Source organism: Mya arenaria, chromosome 3 (genome assembly GCF_026914265.1).
Source record: "Mya arenaria isolate MELC-2E11 chromosome 3, ASM2691426v1".
Taxonomy (NCBI): domain Eukaryota; kingdom Metazoa; phylum Mollusca; class Bivalvia; order Myida; family Myidae; genus Mya; species Mya arenaria.
Window position 1 is genome coordinate 83,762,531 of NC_069124.1, and position 23,247 is coordinate 83,785,777.

Sequence of the window (23,247 nt, forward strand, 5' to 3'; positions counted from 1 at the left end):
GCCTCAGTGTGTCTACGGGCCCGAACTGTATTTGTATTTTATTTAGGGACACGCTCACAATACATACAGCTGGGTCAGTCATCGAAAAATTATTTCATGTGAAATGTTAACAATATACGACGGCACAGAATTAGCATGATGTGTATGATTTAATTTATCTCGTGTGCACGACAAACTAAGTCAAGCGCACGACATACGTATACCGCTGAGTTGTGCGCACGAGAAAATTAAGTCGTGCGCACGAGATACTATGTCGTGCTCACGAGTTACTTAGTCATTCATGATTATGTTGTTTTTATTATGTTTATGTTATTTTTAACTGCTAAGAAAGAAACATAAAAAACATGCGTTTGGTTGTGTAAATTTTAATATGGTCGTTCACATTTATGGTCACTTAGCTCTGTTGGTCAAAAGCCATACATTTCTTTATGTGACACTGTTCAAATTGTTGATAGTACCCGACAGTAAATAAATATTATCTACTTGACAACGATGAAAATATTCGATATCACAGAGATCACAGGCGACGAGGAATTCATAATTCGATAAAAATAAAACTTCAACAGTTCAATTTACATGCGTAAAACAATGCTAAAATTCCGACGTATCAAGCTGAACACGTAACAAATACGAAGGTGTTCATGTGCAGCAAATATGTGTAAGTTGAAAGTGCATCACACAACATGTTCATATAGTACAGGAGGACTTGTTAATCTGTTTAGCAACTGAGAGTAATGTTCGGATATGAACTTTCGGATGTCGAATTAGACATAAGTTATACTGATTAGTACATCCAAATTATCATCTCGCACAATACAGCACCGTTTCTTCACCGTTTCTTCTTTTCATTTAAAAGCTGATTCGATATTGTGACGAAATTTACATAAAGTTCCAGGTGGTGTAGATTTTAGGAACATACTTACTTTAGTCATTACTTTAAATAGATACTGGGCAGTTGCCTAATTCCGGATTTGCCTTAATATTCGGAAATCGTTTGAAAAGCATTTCGGTGACCGTGATCAATATAGAATGATCACAGTCTACGCAACTGACCTCCATAGCAACAGAAACAACGCAAAAGTGCAGCTAATTGACCTTACGACAGGATTTGATTGACAGGTCCTATCAGCCAATCAGAATGTAGGGCTGATAAGCCGTGTTGCTATCCGCCATTTTGTCCGTCAAACTGACCAGAGTCCGTCATATACATGCGCTGGCAATTCCTCGCCGTTTTAAGTATTATGGTAAAAAGGTGTTGTCATGGCACTTGTAATTAGGATACAAGGTAGCCAGGCCGACTAAAGATGGCTTCCAATTCGTTCCGTATTCGAAACCAGCGAGTTATTTAGAAAAATGCAAGTGCTGTATCAGACTCTGTGGAAGAGCTCATCAACAGCTGAACTTGGAAATTTTGAAAGATCGTTCAAAGGCGAAACATCTATACGTCTGTACAAAAGTATTTTTTGAACAAAACTACTTATTTCAATCCACTCAAAATTTATTTAATACTGAAATTGTCCGTGCATGACCTAAATAAGTGTTACTATTTTTAAACTATAAACATCGTACATTTATGCTTTGGCTTGTGTTGTCAAATCGGCATTAATGGCCATTTAATATCAGGTTCAACATGGACACGATTGATTTCATTCAAGATAGAGGTATTTTTGTTGATACCGTTATGTAGTTTTTATAAACTGCTTTGCTTTCAAAGTAAATCAGGAAATATCGTACAACTAAATTTTTGTCCGAACCATCGCATGCTTCCGAATCTCATCTACTCGTATGGTTCCTATGTAAACAATGGCTTTTGTAGCTGTCATTCCGACACATTTCATAGATTTCTTATTTTCATATCAGCACTTTGTGGACGGGAAATCCAATCAAGAAAACCCTGACCCTCAAGCAGCTACTGTATTTGACCAGCTCACACCAGCTAGGTCTCCTCCAAAACTCAGATAAATATTTGAGCCACCAAAACAAAACGAGAACAGATCGGTCTGAATCGTTATGGTTTTATTTTCTGTATAAAACAATTTATTTCACTGTACATTTAAATCAATTATTATGTTCATTAGAACTTGATTCTGCCAAACATGTGCTGTAAAGACTTAGACTTATTATGAATAAAGAACAAGTCAAACATGTACATATTTTCATTGTTATTCTTATATTTTGGGCCATTTACGTAAATCTACAATATTTAATGATAGTTCATCCAATGTTCAGAGTCCGGATCACATGCACACTCGATTAACAGTATTCTTAAAGTTGCGCTCTCACAGAATTCTAGTTTGACACTTTTTGTCTCAGAATCGGCTTATTTTGGCATTCTTTAAATTAAGACCTAATATATAAATCACAAAGCAAACTTCTCCGAGCCAAAATATGATAAATGCAATCGAATCCTGTGTAAGTTGTCAAAGTGATCAATCTGTGAAAGTGCAGCTTTAACAGTGAAAAATAACTTCTGCTAATGCTATATATTTTAAAATATATTTGCCATTGCAATAAAGAGATATTCACCTACAATATCATACATAAACACCAAAGAAATATCAAAGTTTAAGTAATGTTTGCAAAACAACAATGTATTTAATAAATCTGATATTAAATATGCAACAACTGGTGTTATACTCCAGAACTGAAGCTAACATCATAGAGGTACATCCTTCTAAGAATCCATCAAAACAACATGCTGGACAACTTCAAGAACTCTCTTCAAAAGACCGCACTTTCCTGAAATAAATAAAAGATGCCAATATTAAAATGTATTGTTAAATATTTTAATACTAGCTGTAAATGCTACTGCCGTTGATGTTTGCTTTCTACATGTATATCATAATGAAATATTGATAAGATAATAGCTAATGTTTTGTGGTTGTTGTTTTTCTCTGGACAAATAGTCCATTTCTTTTGTACAGCAAAGTAAAACTAAATGTTATAAAAAGCTTTAAAATAGGTCCTACCGATTATTTGTAAAACTTGTCATCACTGGTTTTCTCTTGCGGTTGACATTGCCTGGACTGGCAAATACCATGTGTGTGTGGGGGGGGGTGGGGGGGTGGGGGCGGTTTCCAGTCTTATGCTAGGTCCCCTGTGGCGGTAGGCTTGTTGAAGACCAGGGGACTTCCTTATCTCCATCAATCAGAATACTTTAATGGTGTCAACGGTAAATAGCAGGAGATGCTCCACCAGCCTTAACCAGTAAATGGGGGAGGGTAGTGTGTGTGGGTTAGAACCAGCTGCCCGGTCAGCTTAGTTGGTTAGAGTGCCGGGCTAGTGTTCTGGTGGTTGAGAGTTCGAGCCCCACACCGGGGGCACTTTTCCTCCCAGGTCTACTTTTACAGCCAGAGTGTGTGAACATGTTCCACAATTTCTGTAAGAACAAAAATCAAAGCATGTGAATGTTTGAGCAATGCAAAAGTTACAGATTGGTATCACCCACGATTGTCACTTGTCAACTATTATATTATTATTCATAAGGGAGAGTGTTCAATCGCTTAGAACTGAAACTTTTTATGCATAACCCCAATAAACCATTTCTGCTCATACTATAGAATACAAGGTTAAACTGTATAGCTGGCATGTAACTGTTATTTAATGTCACTTCCGGGTTCCCCATTCGGGCCATTTATGATTTACTCATATTGTGCGATGATTTAATCTTTGTTTCAACAATACTGTAAGAAGGACCGGTGTTATTAAAAGTTAAACTTACCCTTGTTTGCATTTACAGTATGCGTCACACACACGCTTTTCCTTTGTATCGATGTCAATATTGACAACATGGCGGCTATCCGATTTTCTCTGACTTGGATAGATTTCACCCCGTAAATGTTAGATATCGTCATTTTCTAAAGATATATCGAGCCTTCCGATGAAGCAGCCAGTTACAAATTCCTTTGATATTCTATTTTTTTCGCATTGTAATGTCACATTTATGATAATTTGTCAGGAATATCGGAAAGCGAAACGACGCGAGAGGCCATTACTTCCTCGTTTGTTTGACGGACATAGACAGAGTTCGCTCCCTTGATATCAGGGGGCGTGGCTTAGAAGCTGCTGTCGTAAGGTCAATTGAGTATAACCCCAAAATAAATACCTCTAATCTTTCGCTTTCCTAAATGTCAATATTAAGTCACGTGGGGGATGACGTCACACAGCGCGAGCTTTTATATTGAGATTCGACTGGGTTATCTTTAAACACTAGACCTACTATACGATATTTATGACTTATCGTCAATCAAGAAATACAATGCCAATTACATAAAGTAAATAAATTGACGATGTCATTGTTTTGTGTTGTGCAGCATTTGATATGAAAACGAAGCAAACATGAAGCAGATTCGTACTTTCAACATTTTGCAAATTCGGACAAATTAGTAGTTCGGATACGCCGTAAATACACATACAAATACTTCAGAGAAGTATAAAATTTATATACAGGTAAAACATTTAATACATGATGTTCATTTAAGTAGCATTTAAATATTTGTATATTGACTTGATAATGTTTACTTTGTTCTTTGAAAAAATCCGAATATTTAGGCACTGAATGCAGGTTTTTGGACGTCGTTTTTGACCTTATTTCGTACTGAATATTATATTATAATTAATTGTTTTTTCTTTTGTTCTTTTTCCATTTTGGTTGATATAGGACCCAACATTTTTCTATTAGAATTTTATGCACTTATATTCAGTAATTATGACAATATTTTAAGAAAACTTCAAAATTGATCCGGAATTAGGCAACTGCCCAGTACTTATCCTCTTGCACACGGACTGATTGAGTATTTTTTGTCAGACTGTTGGTTTACATTGCTTAGCATATTCAGGTATGTAGCTTGGGCCATTTTGGGATTACGCAGATTGATGTCTTGTGGTATATTAACCCCTTCACCCCTTCGGTTTTTATTTCAAATTTGGAGTTTTGGGTTTGACAAAACTTGACTTGTCAAAATTTCATAACACAACTGCGAATTTGCTTACAGTGAGCTCAGCACCTGGTATTTCATAATACATCGTTAGACCACACTACTTATGTTACAGTTTTATAAATTCCTGGGTTATATGTTGCGCATGTCAGTACCTTACTGCATGATTGAATTATGTGTAAACATACTGACTGGTGGAAATCCACAAATGCCAAGACGTATAAAGTCATCTTCAATACCGCAGACTTGTAGTTTTTCCCACATCCAGCAATTACGACAATAATGTATCACATTTGAGTCTGAAAGTCAAAATCAACCACAATACCTTACAATTTATTTTTAAACTTCTACAAAAAAATGTCCTAGTAATGCCTACCAAAATGATACTGGATTAATTTAAATTGCAACCTTTGCTTAAATATTCCAATATATTCCATTTTTTATGGAGCATATTCTTAATAGCTGTTCGTTATTTTAAGCTCACCTAAAGGGTGAAAGGTCAGCTGCAAAAAACATCTACTTCTACACTCCTTGGTCAAATTTTACCAAACTTTACAGGAATTGCCCTTGGGTGATACTCTTTCGAAACTGTTCAAAGAATTTTTTTTTGGGGGGGGGGGAGGGACTCTTATTGCCAAGGCAACCTAAGATTTTTTTTATAAAAAATGCAAGGTAAGATAATTGACTTGTTGCATTGTCTAGTGCCGTAGTGGTCCTTTACCAAAGTTGTTCAACTGATACTCCTGGGGTCAAAATTGTCTACGCCCTTTGGGTCACTTGTTTGACATTGACTTGTATAAGGAAATTCTTCAAAAAATATTTTGAAAAATGACATGTCCTATAGATAAGATATTTTGTATGTAGCATTGTCTATTGGTCCTCTACCAAGATTGTTCAAATCATGCCCCTTGGGTGAATATTGGCCCTGCTCTAGAGGGTCACTTGTTTGACATAGACTTATATAAGGAATAGCTTTTAAAAATTCTTCTACTCTAAAAAGACAATACCTAGAGGCAAGATAGTTTATATATGTGTATTGGTTTTTCTGCAAAGTTTGTTCAAATCATGCCTCTGGGTTCAACATTATACTCTGCCTTGGGATTACTTCTTTTACATGGACTTTCTTCTCATCTAGGCTTTCTTTCCTAGCAACCATCAACCTCCTTATCCACATTTTTTTTTTTTAAACAAACTTGCTTCCTTAGCAACCAGCTCTTCCCTTAACATTCATAGACTTCCTTTTATAGGAACTATCAACTTTTTAGCAACAACATCGTTTCTTAGTAACCAATGACTTCTTCAAAAATGGCATGCTTCTCCAAAAACGATCACATTTTTAAGCAACCACTTATTACATTAGCAACCAATTTTTGTCTAAGTATCCAATGACTTTGTTGAATACAAGTGAGTAAGTAAAATGTTTTTAGATAGATGTAATAAAAAAAATATGTATTAAGGTAGAGGACTTTCGACACCCAAATAACTCAAGATCAACATTAAATTGCTTAAGGGGTTAAAAGATAAGTTGTACTTGGTTTACTATTGGCTAATCGGGAGGTTACATCATTAAAGGCCCATTTTAGGCATCTAGTTTTGCACTACACATTAGCCATTTTTATCATGAACTAAATTTTTTTTACAAAGTTTGGCAAACATGTTGGTATATAACATTGCTGGTTCTACTTTTGTTGCCATCTACTCCTTAAGTAAGCCTCTTTTGAGAACATTGTCACTCCTCTTAAAGTTGTGTTAATCATTAATCTTAATATACATGATTTTTGGCAGATAACTTTCTTTGTACATGAAATGTTGTTGTTTTATTTCAGCAACGCCAAATAAAAAGTATTCCACGGAGGACTTCAGTCACATTATACTGAACCAGATTCATGAATTCTTTACAGAAGAACAATTTTGTGATTTCAAAATCAAAGTTGAAGGGAAAGAATTTCAGGTAAAATTAAGAAATAATTTATTATTAAGAAAAATATTCCAAGTAACAATAGTCATGTTTGTTGCAAGGCAAATAACTCTGGAAGTAAAAATTGATGAGTTATGCCCTTTTTTTCTTAAAGAAAAAGCAAGTGTTCCATTCCTTTGTAGTGTTCTTGTTTTGTTATGTCTTACACTCATCATTGCAGAGTTGTTGAATTCTACTATTGGCCATTCATCATTTTTCTAAACCTTTATACCTGTTCAGAACTTTTCCTGCTTTTCATATTGATTGTTTTTAGGTGCACAAGCTGGTTCTAGCGAGTGTGAGTGACTACTTCAAGGCAATGTTGTCCCATGACATGATGGAGACGAGACAGGACTGCACAGAGCTGAAGGGTGTCAGTCTGAAGGGCTTCCGGCCAATACTCTCATACATATACCAAGGGGTTCTCAACATTAGCCTCGATAATGCTCATGATGTCATAGCTGGAGTCACATTTCTGCAAATTCGACCAGCAATTGACCTGTGTATAAAGTTTGTCAAAGAGAATATGACATTTGAAAATGCCGAAGAATTACTCAAAATAGGAGAAATGTTCTCTATACCTGATCTTCGGGGTTACTATCGCAATTACTTATTGAGAAACTTTTTGAAATTTGTTGAATCTGAAACCTTTTTAAAAATTGATGCTGAATCTCTATCCAACTATCTATCAGATGATGCACTGGTGACAACATCTGAGTCTATATTGTTTCATCATTGTATGAGGTGGTATAATTATGATCCTGTCAATCGTGAACCTGTTGCTCATAAAGTGTTTGAGTGTATACGTATGTGCTCTGATGGTTGGCCTTTAATTCACTATGCTGACATGCAGGATCTGTTCAAGAAAAATGAAAAATGTCAGGATGTGCTCAAGTTTAATGAAAATTACTTGCACAATGCAACAAAAAGGTATTATCTGAGTAACTGTAACAGAACTCGTACAAGATCAGTGCGTAAGACAATCGTTCAGATCGGTGGGGTGATGGAGGCGGACGAGAACTACGACTCATTCCAGGACATGCTCGCCAGCCCATCAGCTGACCTGTGTGGCTGGAACATGAACCACTTCTTCCATCCGGACCTTAAGGCCTGGTTTCCACTGGGAATTGTGGGACACTGGATCTCGAGACTCTCACATCAAAAGTTTGTTGAGGTGGGTAAGTGGGTACATTTCGCATATACTACCTTTCATTTGATCATGTCAATGATGAAGTTAAATCTGCAGTTGTGATGGTTTACAAAAAAAGTCTTTCTAGTGGGTGAGTTGTTCTTAAATTGTAAGTGTCTGTATCTCGCATAAAAGGTTTGAACACCAGGGCCAATTGTGCATAGCATCTTGACACCAGTGCTGGTTTATACCCTGGAAACTGGCTTACGCATTATTCATTTTGAGTTACGGCTTTCTATACAATAGAGCTTACATGTAGTTTAAACCATGTATGTTAACTTAAACTTCAATGTATATATTGTCATGTATAAGAGATGGATGTGATTCAATGTGTTTTTCTATGCACAGGTGAATGGAGAGGGTGTGATGGTTGGTGGGTACGAGTATCATGTGGAGGGAGACCTGGTGAACAAGATCGCCATCGCAGATGTGAGGATGTTCACTGCACAGGGCAACTTCCAGTTCTGGGACATGCCCAGTCTCCAACACCCCCGTGCTCGCCATGCAGCAGTCTACCTCAATGGTTTGTAGTTACTTTGTACCATTTCTAAATTGACATTGTTACTTTTCAGAATATCACAAGTATATGAATTGTTTGCAGTATGTTTTAAAAGCAAATTGGCTCAGTACCACAATTTTATTCTCAAAACATTAATGTTTATTTCATGTCTTTTTTACTAAGGAATCATAATGAAGAAGATGCGATCAAATATGAGAAAATTATTTTGTGGATGAGTTTGGCATTGTTGTTCACTTCATGTTCAGAAACTTTAAGCTTGGCAATAACTCTCAAACTGTTCAAGATATTCTCATGGAACTAACTTAATATACACATGTTGTCAGTGACAATATACATATATGTGCAGAAATGCCCATAACTCTCATGGAAACATAGGGCATTTCTACACATATATGTACACTTTGTTTCACTGATGCAGGTTGGGAATTTGGACTCACATTCCTGCAAAATATGATTGAAATAAAAATGCTGCCCATGACTTTTGCCAAATTTGTGTAACCTCGCAAACTTAATCAGGTTATTAATCTTCTCTTTTGAAAAGCGCATTACCTTATAAATTATATTATAAACATCATTCATCCATATTTCAAGGAATATTATTTCTAGAGCAGAAACTGCACTTGAGAAGTAACTCGAAAATAATATTGACCCAGTTACAATTTTCGCACTAGAATTATTTTGCTATAAAATCTTTACGAAATATTTTATCCGCATAATCTATAAGGTAATGGGCTTTAAAAAGGAGTTAAAACATTGAAATTTTTAATCATTCTATGCTTTTATGTGGTAAAATGTATTGAGATTTGACTCAAGTATTTTCGTGATATTAGGGCTTGGCTGTTAAACTAGTCTAATTGGTTACCTTTCAGTAACCAGTTACCGAATATAGTAGTTAAAGAGCAGCAGTTACATTGTCATTGTTATCAGTTGTGCAAGCCTTGGCAGCGGATGAGTGAGTGCTGGTAAACTCTTTGTCATTGGTTGATTGGAGTGCTTCAGTCTTCAGATCATGTATATATTGGGTCATCCCAAGAATACTCTAGATTTCAGTGGTTAAATTTAGGACCTTTATTCACACATATACAATTAACAATTTTATGAATTATTAAATATTTGCAAGCAACATTTTTAGATGTATAATTATTTTATATTCCAAAATGCATGATAAACTCAGAAGTATCAATGATAATTATGTCAAACTGAATGACTATCTCTGGTATGATGATCAGTCATCGAAATTAGACTTTTGGATCAACAAGCCCGAATAATTATACTATTGCTTGGCATCAAATTTTTGAACAAGCCCTGCTATATAAAATTCTGAATTTGAGCAAGCCCGAAAGACATTTTACCAGTGCAGGGCTTGTGGGCTTGTTCTCATTTCGACCACTGGATGATGGTGGTTTCACTGGGTCTGGGGACATATAAAAAAGCCAACTTAAGGACCTTCTTTTTGTTATGTATGCATGCATAAAAATGAAGCTGCAGCCTCGGAATTTAATGATATTTCATTATGTCATTATATATCACATAGATTTTGCAAGTGTGTTTTGTCAATTTGCATGTAAGCACTAATACCACTTGCAAAATATGTAAGTTCATAATATATCGAGATTCTAACCCTGTGATGTCACAAATGTTTTATGCTCTGTGTACATGTTCCTCTTGCAGGTTACATATATGCTCTGTGTACATGTTCCTCTTGCAGGTTACATATATGCTCTGTGTACATGTTCCTCTTGCAGGTTACATATATGCTCTGTGTACATGTTCCTCTTGCAGGTTACATATATGCTCTGTGTACATGTTCCTCTTGCAGGTTACATATATGCTCTGTGTACATGTTCCTCTTGCAGGTTACATATATGCTCTGTGTACATGTTCCTCTTGCAGGTTACGTATATGCTCTATGTACATGTTCCTCTTGCAGGATACATATATGCTCTGTGTACATGTTCCTCTTGCAGGTTACATATATGCTCTGGGAGGCAAGGATGACAAGCAGGTTCTGCGGTCAGTAGAGAGACTAGACTGTGATAAAGAGACATGGAGTTACACGCGACCCTTACCCTACAAACTGTACGACCATGCTGCAGTCGTGTGCGGGGGAAAGGTAACATGCCAGACAGTTTTGTTAGCTACCTTATATTAGTTTTGATGCATGGTTTACACTGAAGTTATTTGAAGTAGTAAAATGCATTTCTGTATGTATTGTCAAGTAAGTTATATTCCAACATGGGTTTAATTGTTAGTGCTTTTCTATTGCCAATTTTAGATCCTGTAATTCTAACTTTTGTTGGGAAAGGCATATTGCCATTATTGGTTAAATTAATTCTTGGATTAAAATCAAAATTATTGTTTCAAAATCTTAATACGGTAATATTGTCAAGAGCTGTAGTTGTGAGAAATGAATAGTTCTTTTTTAACAAGGAGTTAAATTCTATATTTTGCAGATCTATGTGACAGGTGGTTTACAGTATACAGTGATTGATCCTAAGAAAACAACATGGTGCTATGATCCTGCAATTGACAACTGGAAAAAGAAGGCTGACCTTATTTCAGGTACAAATTATATATTTCAGGAACACTAAATGTTTTTGTTAGAAAATGCTATCAAATCCACACTGAGTATGCATTTGTTTAGGCAAAACCATATCAGAGTCAAGTTTTAACAGAATTTTATACATTTTATGTTGTATTGTAAACAATATGTAGAGGACTGTTGGTCTATTGAAACCTTTTCATTTAGTTAAATGAAGATTGCACCCAAGATGACAAATCATGGTAAAAAGATTGAATACTGACAAAATTAAAAACAATGTTCCATTTTACGATCTTGTTAATTCCATAGCCAATTTTTGCATGGTCCTTTTCACAAAACACTTTTTAAAACAAGTCTATGAAATTTTTAAAACATGTCTATGAAATTAGTGTAAGGGTATCCATTTGTGGTTTCAGCCCGTGCTGGTCATGGCATGGCAAGTCTCAATGATCGTCTGTATGTCTGTGGGGGCTACAACGGTCATCGTGAACTCGGCAACCCAGATGGTCAGCTGAGATGCCTTGTTTCCATGGAGATGTACAACATGCAGGCCAACCAGTGGACCAAACTGGCCATAATGAAGCAGGGAATATGCTTCTTTGAAATGACAGGTACAGCTACACATTGTAACACAGGGCTCACAAGGTCTAAAAGCTTAAGTCAACTTTTTTAAAGGTAATTTTTATGAATATCGCTTGAGTATTAATTAAACCCTAATGTTTACAACTAATGAAATTGTAAATTATGATTCTTGGGTCCATATTTCACTGTTACTTTCCAACATAATTTAAAAAAATAAAAAAAATATGATTTTTTTTTCAGCAATGGACAATAAGATAATAGTTCTAGGTGGCCTAGACTCTTCTGGCCGGCTGACACAGTACATGCATGAGTACAGTCCGACAAGAGACAAATGGTGTGTCTTTGGGGAGATGCCCAGACCACTCAAGAGTAAGTCTTCTTTCTCTCATAACCATTCATGTGGCCAGAATTCATAACATTTAGAACTGTTTACTAAATAAATTAGGGTAACATGCTTGTCAAACAGTTAAACAAAGCACATTCATGTTGTAATGCATCACTGAAGAGAAATAAATTTGTACTTCTCACACACTGTCTAAAGACAGTTTTTGTGTCGCGTGACTAGGCGACATATACAGGTTACTTTTGTCAGCGGCGACGATGGCGGTCCCGTCCTGTTTTTACTTGTCCGGGGCATATCTCGTAAACTATTAGTGGTGTCAACTTGAAATGTCATATGTAGATAGATCTCATTGAGGACAAGTGCAGTGCATAAGAACCGTAACTCTTGCTTCTATATTTTTAGAGTTATTGTCCTTTGTTGGCGTCCGCGTCCCATTTTCACTTGTCTGGGGCATATCTCGTAAACTTTTAGTGGTAGCAACTTGAAATTTCATATGTAGATTGATCTCACTGAGGGCAAGTGCAGTTCACAAGATCTGTTACTCTTGCTTTCATATTTTTAGAGTTATTGCCCTTTGTTAATTTTCATGCTTAAAGTTTTGTCTGGCGCCTATCTTGTAGAATTTAAGAGTTATCAACTTGAAACTTCATATGTAGATAGATCTCATGGAGAGCAAGTGCAGTGCACAGTAACAGTAGCTTTTGCTTTCTTAGTTTTAGAGAAGTTACACTTTGTTAATTTTCATGCTTAAAGTTTTGTCTGGGGCATATCTTGAAGAATATAAGAGGTATCAACTTGAAACTTCATAGCTAGATAGATCTCATTGAGGGCAAGTGCAGTGCATAAGAACCGTAACTCTTGCATCTATGTGTTTAGAGTTATTGACCTTTGTTTTTTTCTTTTTGGAACTGCTGAAGTATAACAGTCCATTTATTAGATCATAAAAGCAACAATGTCACAGGTAATAAAGAAATACATAGACAAAGATTTAAAAAAATATATGCTCAAAGTATTTATTGAATGCACTTAAGGTTTTTTATAAAGTCATTCAGAAATCGGTAATTGACATATTTTTGTTCGTAGGTATGTTTCTATAGCAATCAAATCGTAATATAAATAAATCAATATATTTATGGGCTTCATTCTCTGGTCGCATATGAAGTATGTTTTATAAATGCAGTAACATATTTGACTTAAAACAATATTAACACAGTTATATTCTTTTTGGTGTATCTTATATCCTATTACAATATATTTGATGTCATTCCACATTTTTTTTAATAACACATTTATCGTCAACCAAAAAATTGGATAATGGAGAACAATGGATAAAAAAATGTTGATAATCTTCAACTTCCTTGCAACACATAGACAGGGACTGTCGCTAAATTTCCATGTAAATAAATATAATTTAGTCACCACTAGATTATTTAATAATTAAATTTTCAATTGTTTAACTTTGTTGTCAACAATAGATGCATGAACTATATAATACCATGATTTCCATTCGATACTTTCCTGTACACGTTGATTCCATGGATGAACGTTTTTTCGAAATTTTGCCGGACAAAGAGCTGATATATTTCCCTATTTGTCATTTTTTTAATTAGTTTGTTCCCAAACCTTATTAAAAGTTTTGAATTTACGTTAGTATTTATTGATTCGTTTGATTTCACAGATATTTTCCATTGGATCGGAATGGCTTTTTTGACTATATTTATTTCCGCTATCCAATTAGTTTTGTTTTTAAGTTTATTTAGAATCAGATTAGTGTCTATAGTGCCAGTATTTGAAAGAATGTCGTTTACGAATATTAAATCTGATTCAATCCAATTCTTAAACAGTATGCTTTTATTATTATGTTTTATAAATTTATTGCCCCAGATAATTTCTTTTCTAATATTATAGAAAGTATTGGGTAATTTAGTTTGGTCGTCAGTCAGTTGTTTAAAATGAATCCACGTTGAAAGTAGTTGATTATAAAATTTGGTAAGTTTATATGTGATAGGTTGTAAAGATTTGATAGAGTCTATGTATGTTCATGTAAAGGATGAGGAAATTCTTTCCGAACTGGTCAAGCAATACAGATGGTTTAATTTTCCAGTTTGCATTAGTTTTGCATATAAGATGTGTTTCCCATTTTAATTTCATAGTTTTAGAGAATAGTCCAAAGTCTTGCATATCTTAACCACCCTCAAGTTTATTTCCAATAATTGTTTTTCGCTTTATTTTGTCTCTTTTTCCGTTCCATAGAAATTCGAAGATCATCAAGTTAATTGTCTTAATAATGAAATCAGGTGTAACTATATTTTGGGCTAAGTATACTAATTTTGGAAAAAGCAGTGATTTTATAACAGTTATCTTTCAAAAAAAGTGAGTGTTTACTCCATGAATTAATAAGTTGTTTACATTTTTCAATTTTTTCAGCACAGCTTAAATTTACACATTTATCTTTATCATTGCCAAAGAAAAACACCCAGAGATTTTATATATTCAGTTGTAAAATTAGTACCATGAATCAATTTGATACTTTTGTATTTTGATCTACCTATCCAAAGACCATGTGTTTTTGTCCGGGTGAGTTTAAGACCTGAATGTTTTCCAAAGGTATCTATTATTTCTAGAACAATGGGTATTTGCCCTTTGTTAATTTTCAAGCTTAAATTTTGTCAGGGGCATATATCGTAAACTATAAAAGGTATCAACCTAAAACTTAATAGGTAGATAGATCTCATTGAGGGCAAGTGCAGTGAATAAGAACTGTACGCCTTGCTTCCATATTTTTAGAGTTATTGCCCATTGTTAATTTTCGTTGTTAATTTTTGTCCGGAGCATATCTCGAAAACTATGAGTTATCAACTTGAAACTTTAAAGGTAGATAGATCTTATTGAGGGGGAGTGCAGTGCACAAAAACTGTATTTCAATGTCATTGATTTCAGTATTTATGGCTCATTTTTGCTTATATAACCAATTGCTTCTCCTGGCTTAACATTGTTACCTTCAGTTCAAATGCCACCTACACTTGCAAGTTAAATGGCAACATCAATGTCTATAAATAAATAAAATTCCAATCTAACGGCTATAATGTTGACAGTAAATAATTTGTTAGGCGACTCGCTGTGTTCTAGTTAAATTTCTAGCTCTTGAATTGGTTGGTTTAACCAATGCAAGCATTTTCATGCATGCATGCTTTGTTGGAATATGAGCTGTTTCTTGGATGTGTGTTTGATCAACTCGTTCAGCGATATCCTGTCTTGATAATGGATGGAACGTCTGGCAGGGATCAAACCTGGAACTCTGATATATACCACAAGGTCACTGCCAACTAATAAAATACAATCTATATCATAGATGCCAGTTGTGGAGCTGTGGTTATCAAGTTGACAGACACTGGCTGTATGGAGGATGAGATGGATGACATCAAAGACTTATACTACAATATGTGAGTTGTGCTCCTTGTTTGAATAAAGATTTAATTGTGAATGAATGTTATGACATAAATGGTCTTTCAATATTGAATTTAGTAAAAGCAGTTTTTAGTTAAAGCGCGCATTTACCAGATTTTAGCATCCATAACTGTTCAAGACAGTTCAGATTTTCTGTGTTATTTCCATGTAAAAGTATCAGCTTTTAATAATTAATAATTATCTCAATCATACTTGAATGAGGAATGAACAATTTATTGTTTTTAGTTTTGAGGAACATGAGTTGGCCAGCATGACGGAGGAGCAGAAGAGGGAGCGTGAACGTTGTATACGGGTCATGGAGAACTTCTCTCCCGGTGACTACCTGCTTGACGAAGACTCGTACGACGAGGATTACCCCCCTCTGTAGAGACATCCAACGGTGTTGATGATTCTTACCAGCAAGACTTGTATAATGAAGACTTTCACCCGCCGTAATAACATCCAGCCTTGCCGACGATCCTTGCTACAAAATCATATGATTAATACTCTCTCCCCAACCCCCTCTGAAGGGAAACCCATGTTTTAACTATGGTGTCCAGCCTTCTAGACATTTATTACCAAGCCCTTGTGATCATGGTGAAGGGACACCCAGATTTAAGGTTGTTTGTAACCCAGGCTTTCTGTGATCGTTGCATTCAGTGCTTGCATCCATCAACTGTTATCAGTTTCAAGCTAAGAAGCAACTCAAAAGTACTTCCCCCGGTGCTATGCAGTCTATTATTCTTTATTGCCTGGTAGCTGAGCATTTCCTTACAATATTTCAAAGCTTCAGTCTCAGAGTTCATATTGCCTTTGTTATCCATAGAGTGGGTCTAAGCTTTTGAAGGAAATCATGTAATACTGATTGTATGTTTTATGTAAATACGAGGGCTGTAAATTTTGTGGACAAGCTTTGTATTTTTAAATATCAATATACTTGTGTAATGTAGAAAGACACGGATTTGGATTTTTATCCAATTCAGGCCCAAAACAAAAGTTTTGTTACCTTGTACTGTTTTTGAATGTGCCTCATGAACACTCTCTAACTTACATAATAAGATGAAGAAAACAGTCCAACTATAGAGGTCTTATTTGCAATCAAATGATCTGGATAGTTTTATAATATAAAATGATGAAGAAAGCACACAATGAGATGAAGCATAGCAAGAATGTGGTCATATCACAGTCTTTGAAATTATTTCATGATGCCGTAACGTGTCAAAGTGCTGAGTGCCGAAAGGGGTGAACATAAAACACTGCATGTAGAAGGCCTCCAATCAATATTTTTGAATGACTTGTATTCTTTTTCACAATATATTGGATGACATTCTGAATATGTTATATGGTTTACATTATTAATTGGTGGAATGAAATTGCTCCTGTCCACAAACTTTAATAACAGCCCTAGTGTGTATATATATATATATATATGTATAAACATGTGTTAATGTGTTTAGAAGTGACCTTGTTAATGATTCTATTTTGTTACGCTTAGTATTGGCATTTATTTGGCCGAGAGGTTTGTAAATTGTTATTATGACTGGAGTGAAGGGAAACAATTCTAAATTGTTTTGAATATCTTGGAACAACCATTTATGGCGTAAATTTTACCATGTACTATTTACCGGGTACCTTACAGTGAATTACTAATTATCAATTATTAATTCTGCCTATTTCTGCAAATATCTTAGTTATTGGACATTTTCTAGCAGTTATTTAATTGTCATGGGTAAGTAGTTATCGTGGTATACATGTTTATATGCATTCCATACATAATGATCTAAAATAATTCACAGTTTGTAGATTCCAAGCAATAATGCAAAGTTTTTTTATTTATTTGCCATTTTGAGTATGTGTACATGTTTTTCAATTAAATATATGTTCTGCATTAAATCGCTTACCATAGGCATTTTACAAAAAGATTATTGGGTGCATTTTGGGCCTAGAACTGTGATGTGATATGTCAGAATATTTCCTTATAAAGCATTTAGCAATTTGAGGTCTTGTGACAAAATATGGCTTTCGGACATTTTAACTTACTGATGAAATAAGAAGTACCACTTGATATAAAGCCGTTAAAGGAATTCTTTAACATTTGACTTATTTTTTTCAATTTGTCATTTAATAAAGCGATAGAGCTGTTGCATATTTCATGCTACCAAATTTAACTTTTAGACAGATTTTATAATTATAAATAGTTGACATGTTTCTACTTGTCCAATGCATTTAAATACTTGTTTGTCTTAAATAATATGTAGCAATAACATTCTGTGAAACATTCATATTGTTTTTGATAGGAAGAAACACCTGCAAACAGCTGTATGCTGACGCCATTTTCCTGACATCATTTTGTTTGACAACAATAGCCCAAATTGCTGGATGTTCCTCCTATAACTCATATGTTCATGTAGAACTTTATTTATTGTGTTTACATAATTATATTCACCTATTTTATAGGGATTTATTACTATTGATGATGCTGCAGTGACACAATTCCCAGGCAAGATTGCTAGTACACACTGGTCATTAGTTGACTATTTCCCATTATATTATTGCCTAAAACAACATTTAATACGAGGTAAAGATCTCAGTGTATTCTCTGTTGAGATTCAAGAGTTTAATAAAAGAAACTTGTAGAATCTTCTTCTGCAAGATTGGTATTGCTTCAATGGTGCTGAAACAATACAAGAATTTATTAGAATAGCATTTTTATTCATTTTTTGTAGCCAATAAACTTGATATACATGTATGTTCTACATTGGAATATTAAGATTTGTTTAATGAAACTATTGTTTATATCTAAAATTGTCTGGAAACAGATGTATGCATTTCAAATAAAAGGAACTGAAAATCAAAATGTATTTGTCTGCATTTTACATTCTGTGTAAACTCTGGCCATCAAAAAATAGTTTTTGACCTTTTTGTATGACCTCACAATCTATTTCACAACTTTTATGCCCCCCTTCGAAGAAGAGGGGTATATTGCTTTGCACATGTCAGTCGGTCTGTCGGTAGACCAAAGCTTGTCCCAGTGATAACTCAACAATTCCTGGACGTATGGTCATCAAACTTGTCATAAAGGTTGGGCCTGACCAGAAGATGACCCCTATTGATTTTAGGGCTCATCGGGTCAAGGTCACAGTGACCTTTAATGATAAAATAATTTTAAAGCTTGTCCGAGTGATAACTCAACAATGCCTAGACCGATGGTCATCAAACTTGATATGGAAGTTGGGCCTGACCAGTAGATGACCCCTATTGTCTTTAGGGGTCATCAGGCCAAAGGTCAAGGTCACAGTGGCCTTGATTGGTTAAAGGTTATCCGAGTGATTACTCCACAATGCCTGCACCCATGGCCCTCAAACTTGACTTGGAGGTTGGGCCTGACCAGTAGATGACCCCTATTGATTTTAGGGGTCATTGGGCCAAAGGTCAAGGTCACAGTGACCTTTAACGAAAAAAGCTCGTCTGTGTGATAACTTGACAATGTTTGCACCCATGGCCCTTAAACTTGACATTCAGGTTTTTGGTGACCAGCTGATGACTCCTATGGATTTTGAGGTCATAAGAGTCAAAGGTCATGGTCATTACACACTCTATCCTCACACTTTAAATTGTCATAATCTTAAAACTGCCTCAACAGCATCCAATTTCAGTGACAAATCAACTGTCATTTCAGTCCATGCATATTTCATTCAATTGTCCATAGATTCCTGAAAACACTTGCGCGCAGGGGAGGCATAATGTTTGACAAACATCTCTCGTTATTTGCTCAGTACATCATATGTTCGACTGTTGTGAATATGGGTCATCTGTGGTCAAAAACTAGGTCACTAGGACAAATATGAGGACATAATTTTGTGTCAAGTTTTCTTATTAATTTCTCAAGTTTATCAGTGTGCATTCAATCTTTCAAGAAATTCAGAACATTTCTCAGCATGATATTTAGGACTAGTCTTCTCGGGTCAAAACCTAGCTTTGGACCATTGTGGACATATAATATAGCCTCTGTTTGTTTCCAAGATTTCTCTTAAATTTGACCTAATGACTGAGCAAACCCCAAATGACTCACTTTTAAAGTCTTATCAAGATTATATCAAGGCACTGTTTGAACAAAGTGTGAACAATCAATATCAATATATGGTTTCAGACATGATTTTTTTTTTTAAATTACCTAGTGGACTAGTTTCAAACTAGTCAAACATTTCACCAAGGAAAATATTTTGATTGAATTTCATAAAAAATGGACCAGATATGTTGCCTTTAGTATGTTCTGAAGATTATGTTTTTGACCCCCATGTGATCAACAAGTGGTTGAGACTTGATCAAGGGGAACATGGTGACCAAGTTAGAAAAAAATCTCTCTCTCTCTCTCTCTCTCCCTAATAAGATACGGTTCTGATATGGTTCCAGGCAAAAAAAATATATTTGACCAAGTGACCTAATTGTTTTAATACAATAGCAAGTTTTCAAGTTGTCCAAGAGTTCATCAAGGGGAACGTCCTGATTAAGTTTCAGGAGTATTGGACCAAATGGCAGGCTGGACAAGACTGATTTGACCAAGTTGCAGGCTAGCCAATACTGCATGGACAAAGTTTCAGGCTTGACATGACTGCTTGGACCAAGTTGCAGGCTGGACAAGACAGATTAGACCAAGTTTCACGCTGGACAATACTGCTTGGACCAAGTTGCAGGCTGGACAAGACAGATTGGACCAAGTGGCAGGCTGGACATGACTGCTTGGACCAAGCTTCAGGCTAGACAATACTGCATGGACAAAATTTCAGGCTGGACAATACTGCTTGAACAAAGTTGCAGGCTGGACAAGACTGCTTATACAAAGTAGCAGACTGGAAAAAGACTGCACTGACAAAGTTTCAGGCTGGACAAGACTGCTTAGACAAAGTTGCAGGCTGGATAAGACAGCATGGAAAAAGTCGTAGGCTGGACAAATCTGCATGGGCAAAGTTGCAGGATGGACAGTACTGATTGGACAAAATAGCTGACTGAAAAATGCATGTGCCAAGTAACCAGCTGGACAAGACTAGTTGGACAAAGTTGCATGCTTGACAAGACTGCTTGGACCAAGTTGCAGACTGGACTCAACTGCTTGGACCAAGTTGCAGGCTGTACAATACTGTTTGGACCAAGTTGCAGGCTGTACATGACTACTTGGACCAAATTGGAGGCTGTACATGCCTGCTTGGACCAAGTTCGAGGCTGTACATGACTGCTTGGATCAAGTTGCAGGCTGAACATGACTGCTTGGATCAAGTTGCAGGCTGTACATGACTACTTTGACCATGTTGCATGCTGGATATGACTGCTTGGACCAAATTGGAAGCTGTACATGCCTGCTTGGACCAAGTTGGAGGCTGTACATGACTGCTTGGGCCAAGTTGCAGGCTGAACATGACTGCTTGGATCAAGTTGCATGCTTGAAATGACTGCTTGGACAAATATGCAGGCTGTACATGACTGCTTGGACCAAGTTGCAGGCTGGACATGACTGCTTGGACAAAGTTGCATGCTGGACAAGACTGCTTGGACCAAGTTGCAGACTGGACAATACTGCTTGGACCAAATTGAATGCTGGACATGACTGCTTCGACCAAGTTGCAGGCTGGACAAGACTGCTTGTACAAAGTTGGAGGCTGTACATGACTAACTGGACCAAGTAGCAGGCTGGACAAGACTGCTTGGACAAAGTTGCAAACTGGACAAGACTGCATGGACAAAGTTTCAGGCTGGACATGACTGCTTGTACCAAGTTGCAGGCTGTACATGACTGCTTGGATAAAGTTGGAGGCTGGACAAGATGGATAAGACAAAGTTGCAGACTGGACAAGACTGCTTGGACCAAGAAGCAGGCTGGACAAGACTGCTTGTACAAAGTTGCAGGCTTGACAAGACTGCACAGACAAAATTGCAGGCTGGACAAGACTGCACAGACAAAGCTGCAGGCTAGATAAGACTGCACAGATAAAATTTTAGGCTGGACATGACTGCTTGGACAAAATTGCAGGCTGGACAAGACTGCATGGACAAAGTTGCAGGCTGGTATAACTTTATGGCAATTGTGGCAGGTTTGACAAGATTGCATGGACCAATAGGCAGGCTGAATAAGACTGCTTGTATTAAGTTGCAGGCTGGATATGACTGCTTAGACAAAGTTTCACGCTTGACAAGACTGCTTGTAATAAGTTGCATGCTTGACAAGACTGCTTGGACAAAGTTGCAAGATAGAAAAGACTACATGGACAAAGTTACAAGCTGGATAAGACTGCTTCTGACAAAGTTGCAGGCTGAGTAAGACTGCTTGTACCAATTTACAGGCTGGACAAGACTGATAGGACCAAGTTGCATGCTGGACAAGACTTGTTGAACAAAGTTGAACTTTGGACAAGACTTCTTGGACCAAGTTACAGGCTGTACATGACGGCTTGGACCAAGTTGCAGGCTGGACAATACTGCTTGGACCAAGTTGCAGGCTGGATATGACTGCTTGGACCAAGTTGCAGACTGTACATGACTACTTGGATCAAGTTGCAGGCAGGACAATACTGCTTGGACTAAGTTGCAGACTGGACAATACTGCTTGGACCAACTTGCATGCTGGACATGACTGCTTGGACCAAGTTGCAGACTTGACATGACTGCTTGGACCAACTTGCAGGCTGTACATGACTGCTTGGACCAAGTTGCAGGCTGGACATGACTGCTTGGACCAAGTTGCAGGCTGGACATGACTGCTTGGACCATGTTGCATTCTTGACATGACTGCTTGGACCAAGATGCAGGTTGTACATGACTGCTTGGACCAAGTTGCAGGCTGGACATAACTGCTTGGACCAAGTTGCAGACTGGACAATACTGCTTGGATCAAGTTGCAGAGTGGACAATACTGCTTGGATAAGTTGCATGCTGGACATGATTGTTTGGATCAAGTTGCAGACTGGACATGACTGCTTGGACCAAGTTGCAGGCTGTACATGACTGCTTGGACCAAGTTGCAGGCTGGACATGACTGCTTGGACCAAGTTGCATGCTGGACATGACTGCTTGGACCAAGTTGCAGGCTGGACATGACTGCTTGGACCAAGTTGTAGGCTTGACAAACTGCACGGATAAAGTTGCAGGCTGGTAAGAATTCTTTGACCTAGCAGCAGGCTGGACAAGATTGCTTGGACTAAAGTCATAGGATCATCAAGACTGATTGGACCAGGTAGCAGACTGGACAGGTCTTCTCAGACAATATTGCAGGACTGAGCATACTCATTGAACCAAGTTGCAAACAGGACAAGACTTCAAAGACAAAGCTTTAAGTGAGTGTTGTGAGTGAAGTCATGCACTTGACTGTCAAAGACAAAAGCCAGAGTGTCACTCTCTGAAAGGGTACTTATAATTTAACATGATCAAAAAAGAAGGAATTTCGTTTTGTCTGTTTTTTGTGTCACTCAACACATCGTCCCCTTTATTTATAAATTTGATTCTATATGTCAGCCTTCAAATTACACGATTCTGGGAAAATTAATGGAAACAATAATTACACTTATATAAATGCGATTATATGGATAACTTGAATCAATCAGAAATTGTTTCTGAATCTTAGACAAGTGATTTAAAGAGGTTAAAGCTGGCAGTTGTGGATGAATTAAGCAGACTATTACACCCCTGCAACTGTGAGGACTCTTGCCCTCAAAAAAAGATATAACACCAAAACAAAGTAG

The 23,247-nt window shown here is 36.5% G+C and overlaps 1 protein-coding gene across 1 annotated transcript; it reads left to right on the forward strand.

Annotated features, from left to right (window-relative positions):
- The first annotated feature begins 538 nt into the window (after positions 1-538).
- Positions 539-18,389, forward strand: LOC128228205 (kelch-like protein 26). The gene is made up of 10 exons (XM_052939370.1): positions 539-658; positions 6,764-6,888; positions 7,169-8,068; positions 8,432-8,606; positions 10,571-10,716; positions 11,057-11,165; positions 11,562-11,756; positions 11,968-12,096; positions 15,423-15,513; positions 15,764-18,389. Exons 1-10 carry the CDS (start codon positions 655-657, stop codon positions 15,903-15,905), a joined length of 2,016 nt encoding a protein of 671 aa, XP_052795330.1. The 5' UTR covers positions 539-654; the 3' UTR covers positions 15,906-18,389.
- Positions 18,390-23,247: the final 4,858 nt, after the last annotated feature.

Coding starts and splice junctions, on each gene's coding strand:
- LOC128228205 (XM_052939370.1), top strand. Junction 10,717..11,056: donor CAGTCGTGTGCGGGGGAAAG/GTAACATGCCAG, acceptor TATATTTTGCAG/ATCTATGTGACAGGTGGTTT. Junction 12,097..15,422: donor GATGCCCAGACCACTCAAGA/GTAAGTCTTCTT, acceptor TCTATATCATAG/ATGCCAGTTGTGGAGCTGTG.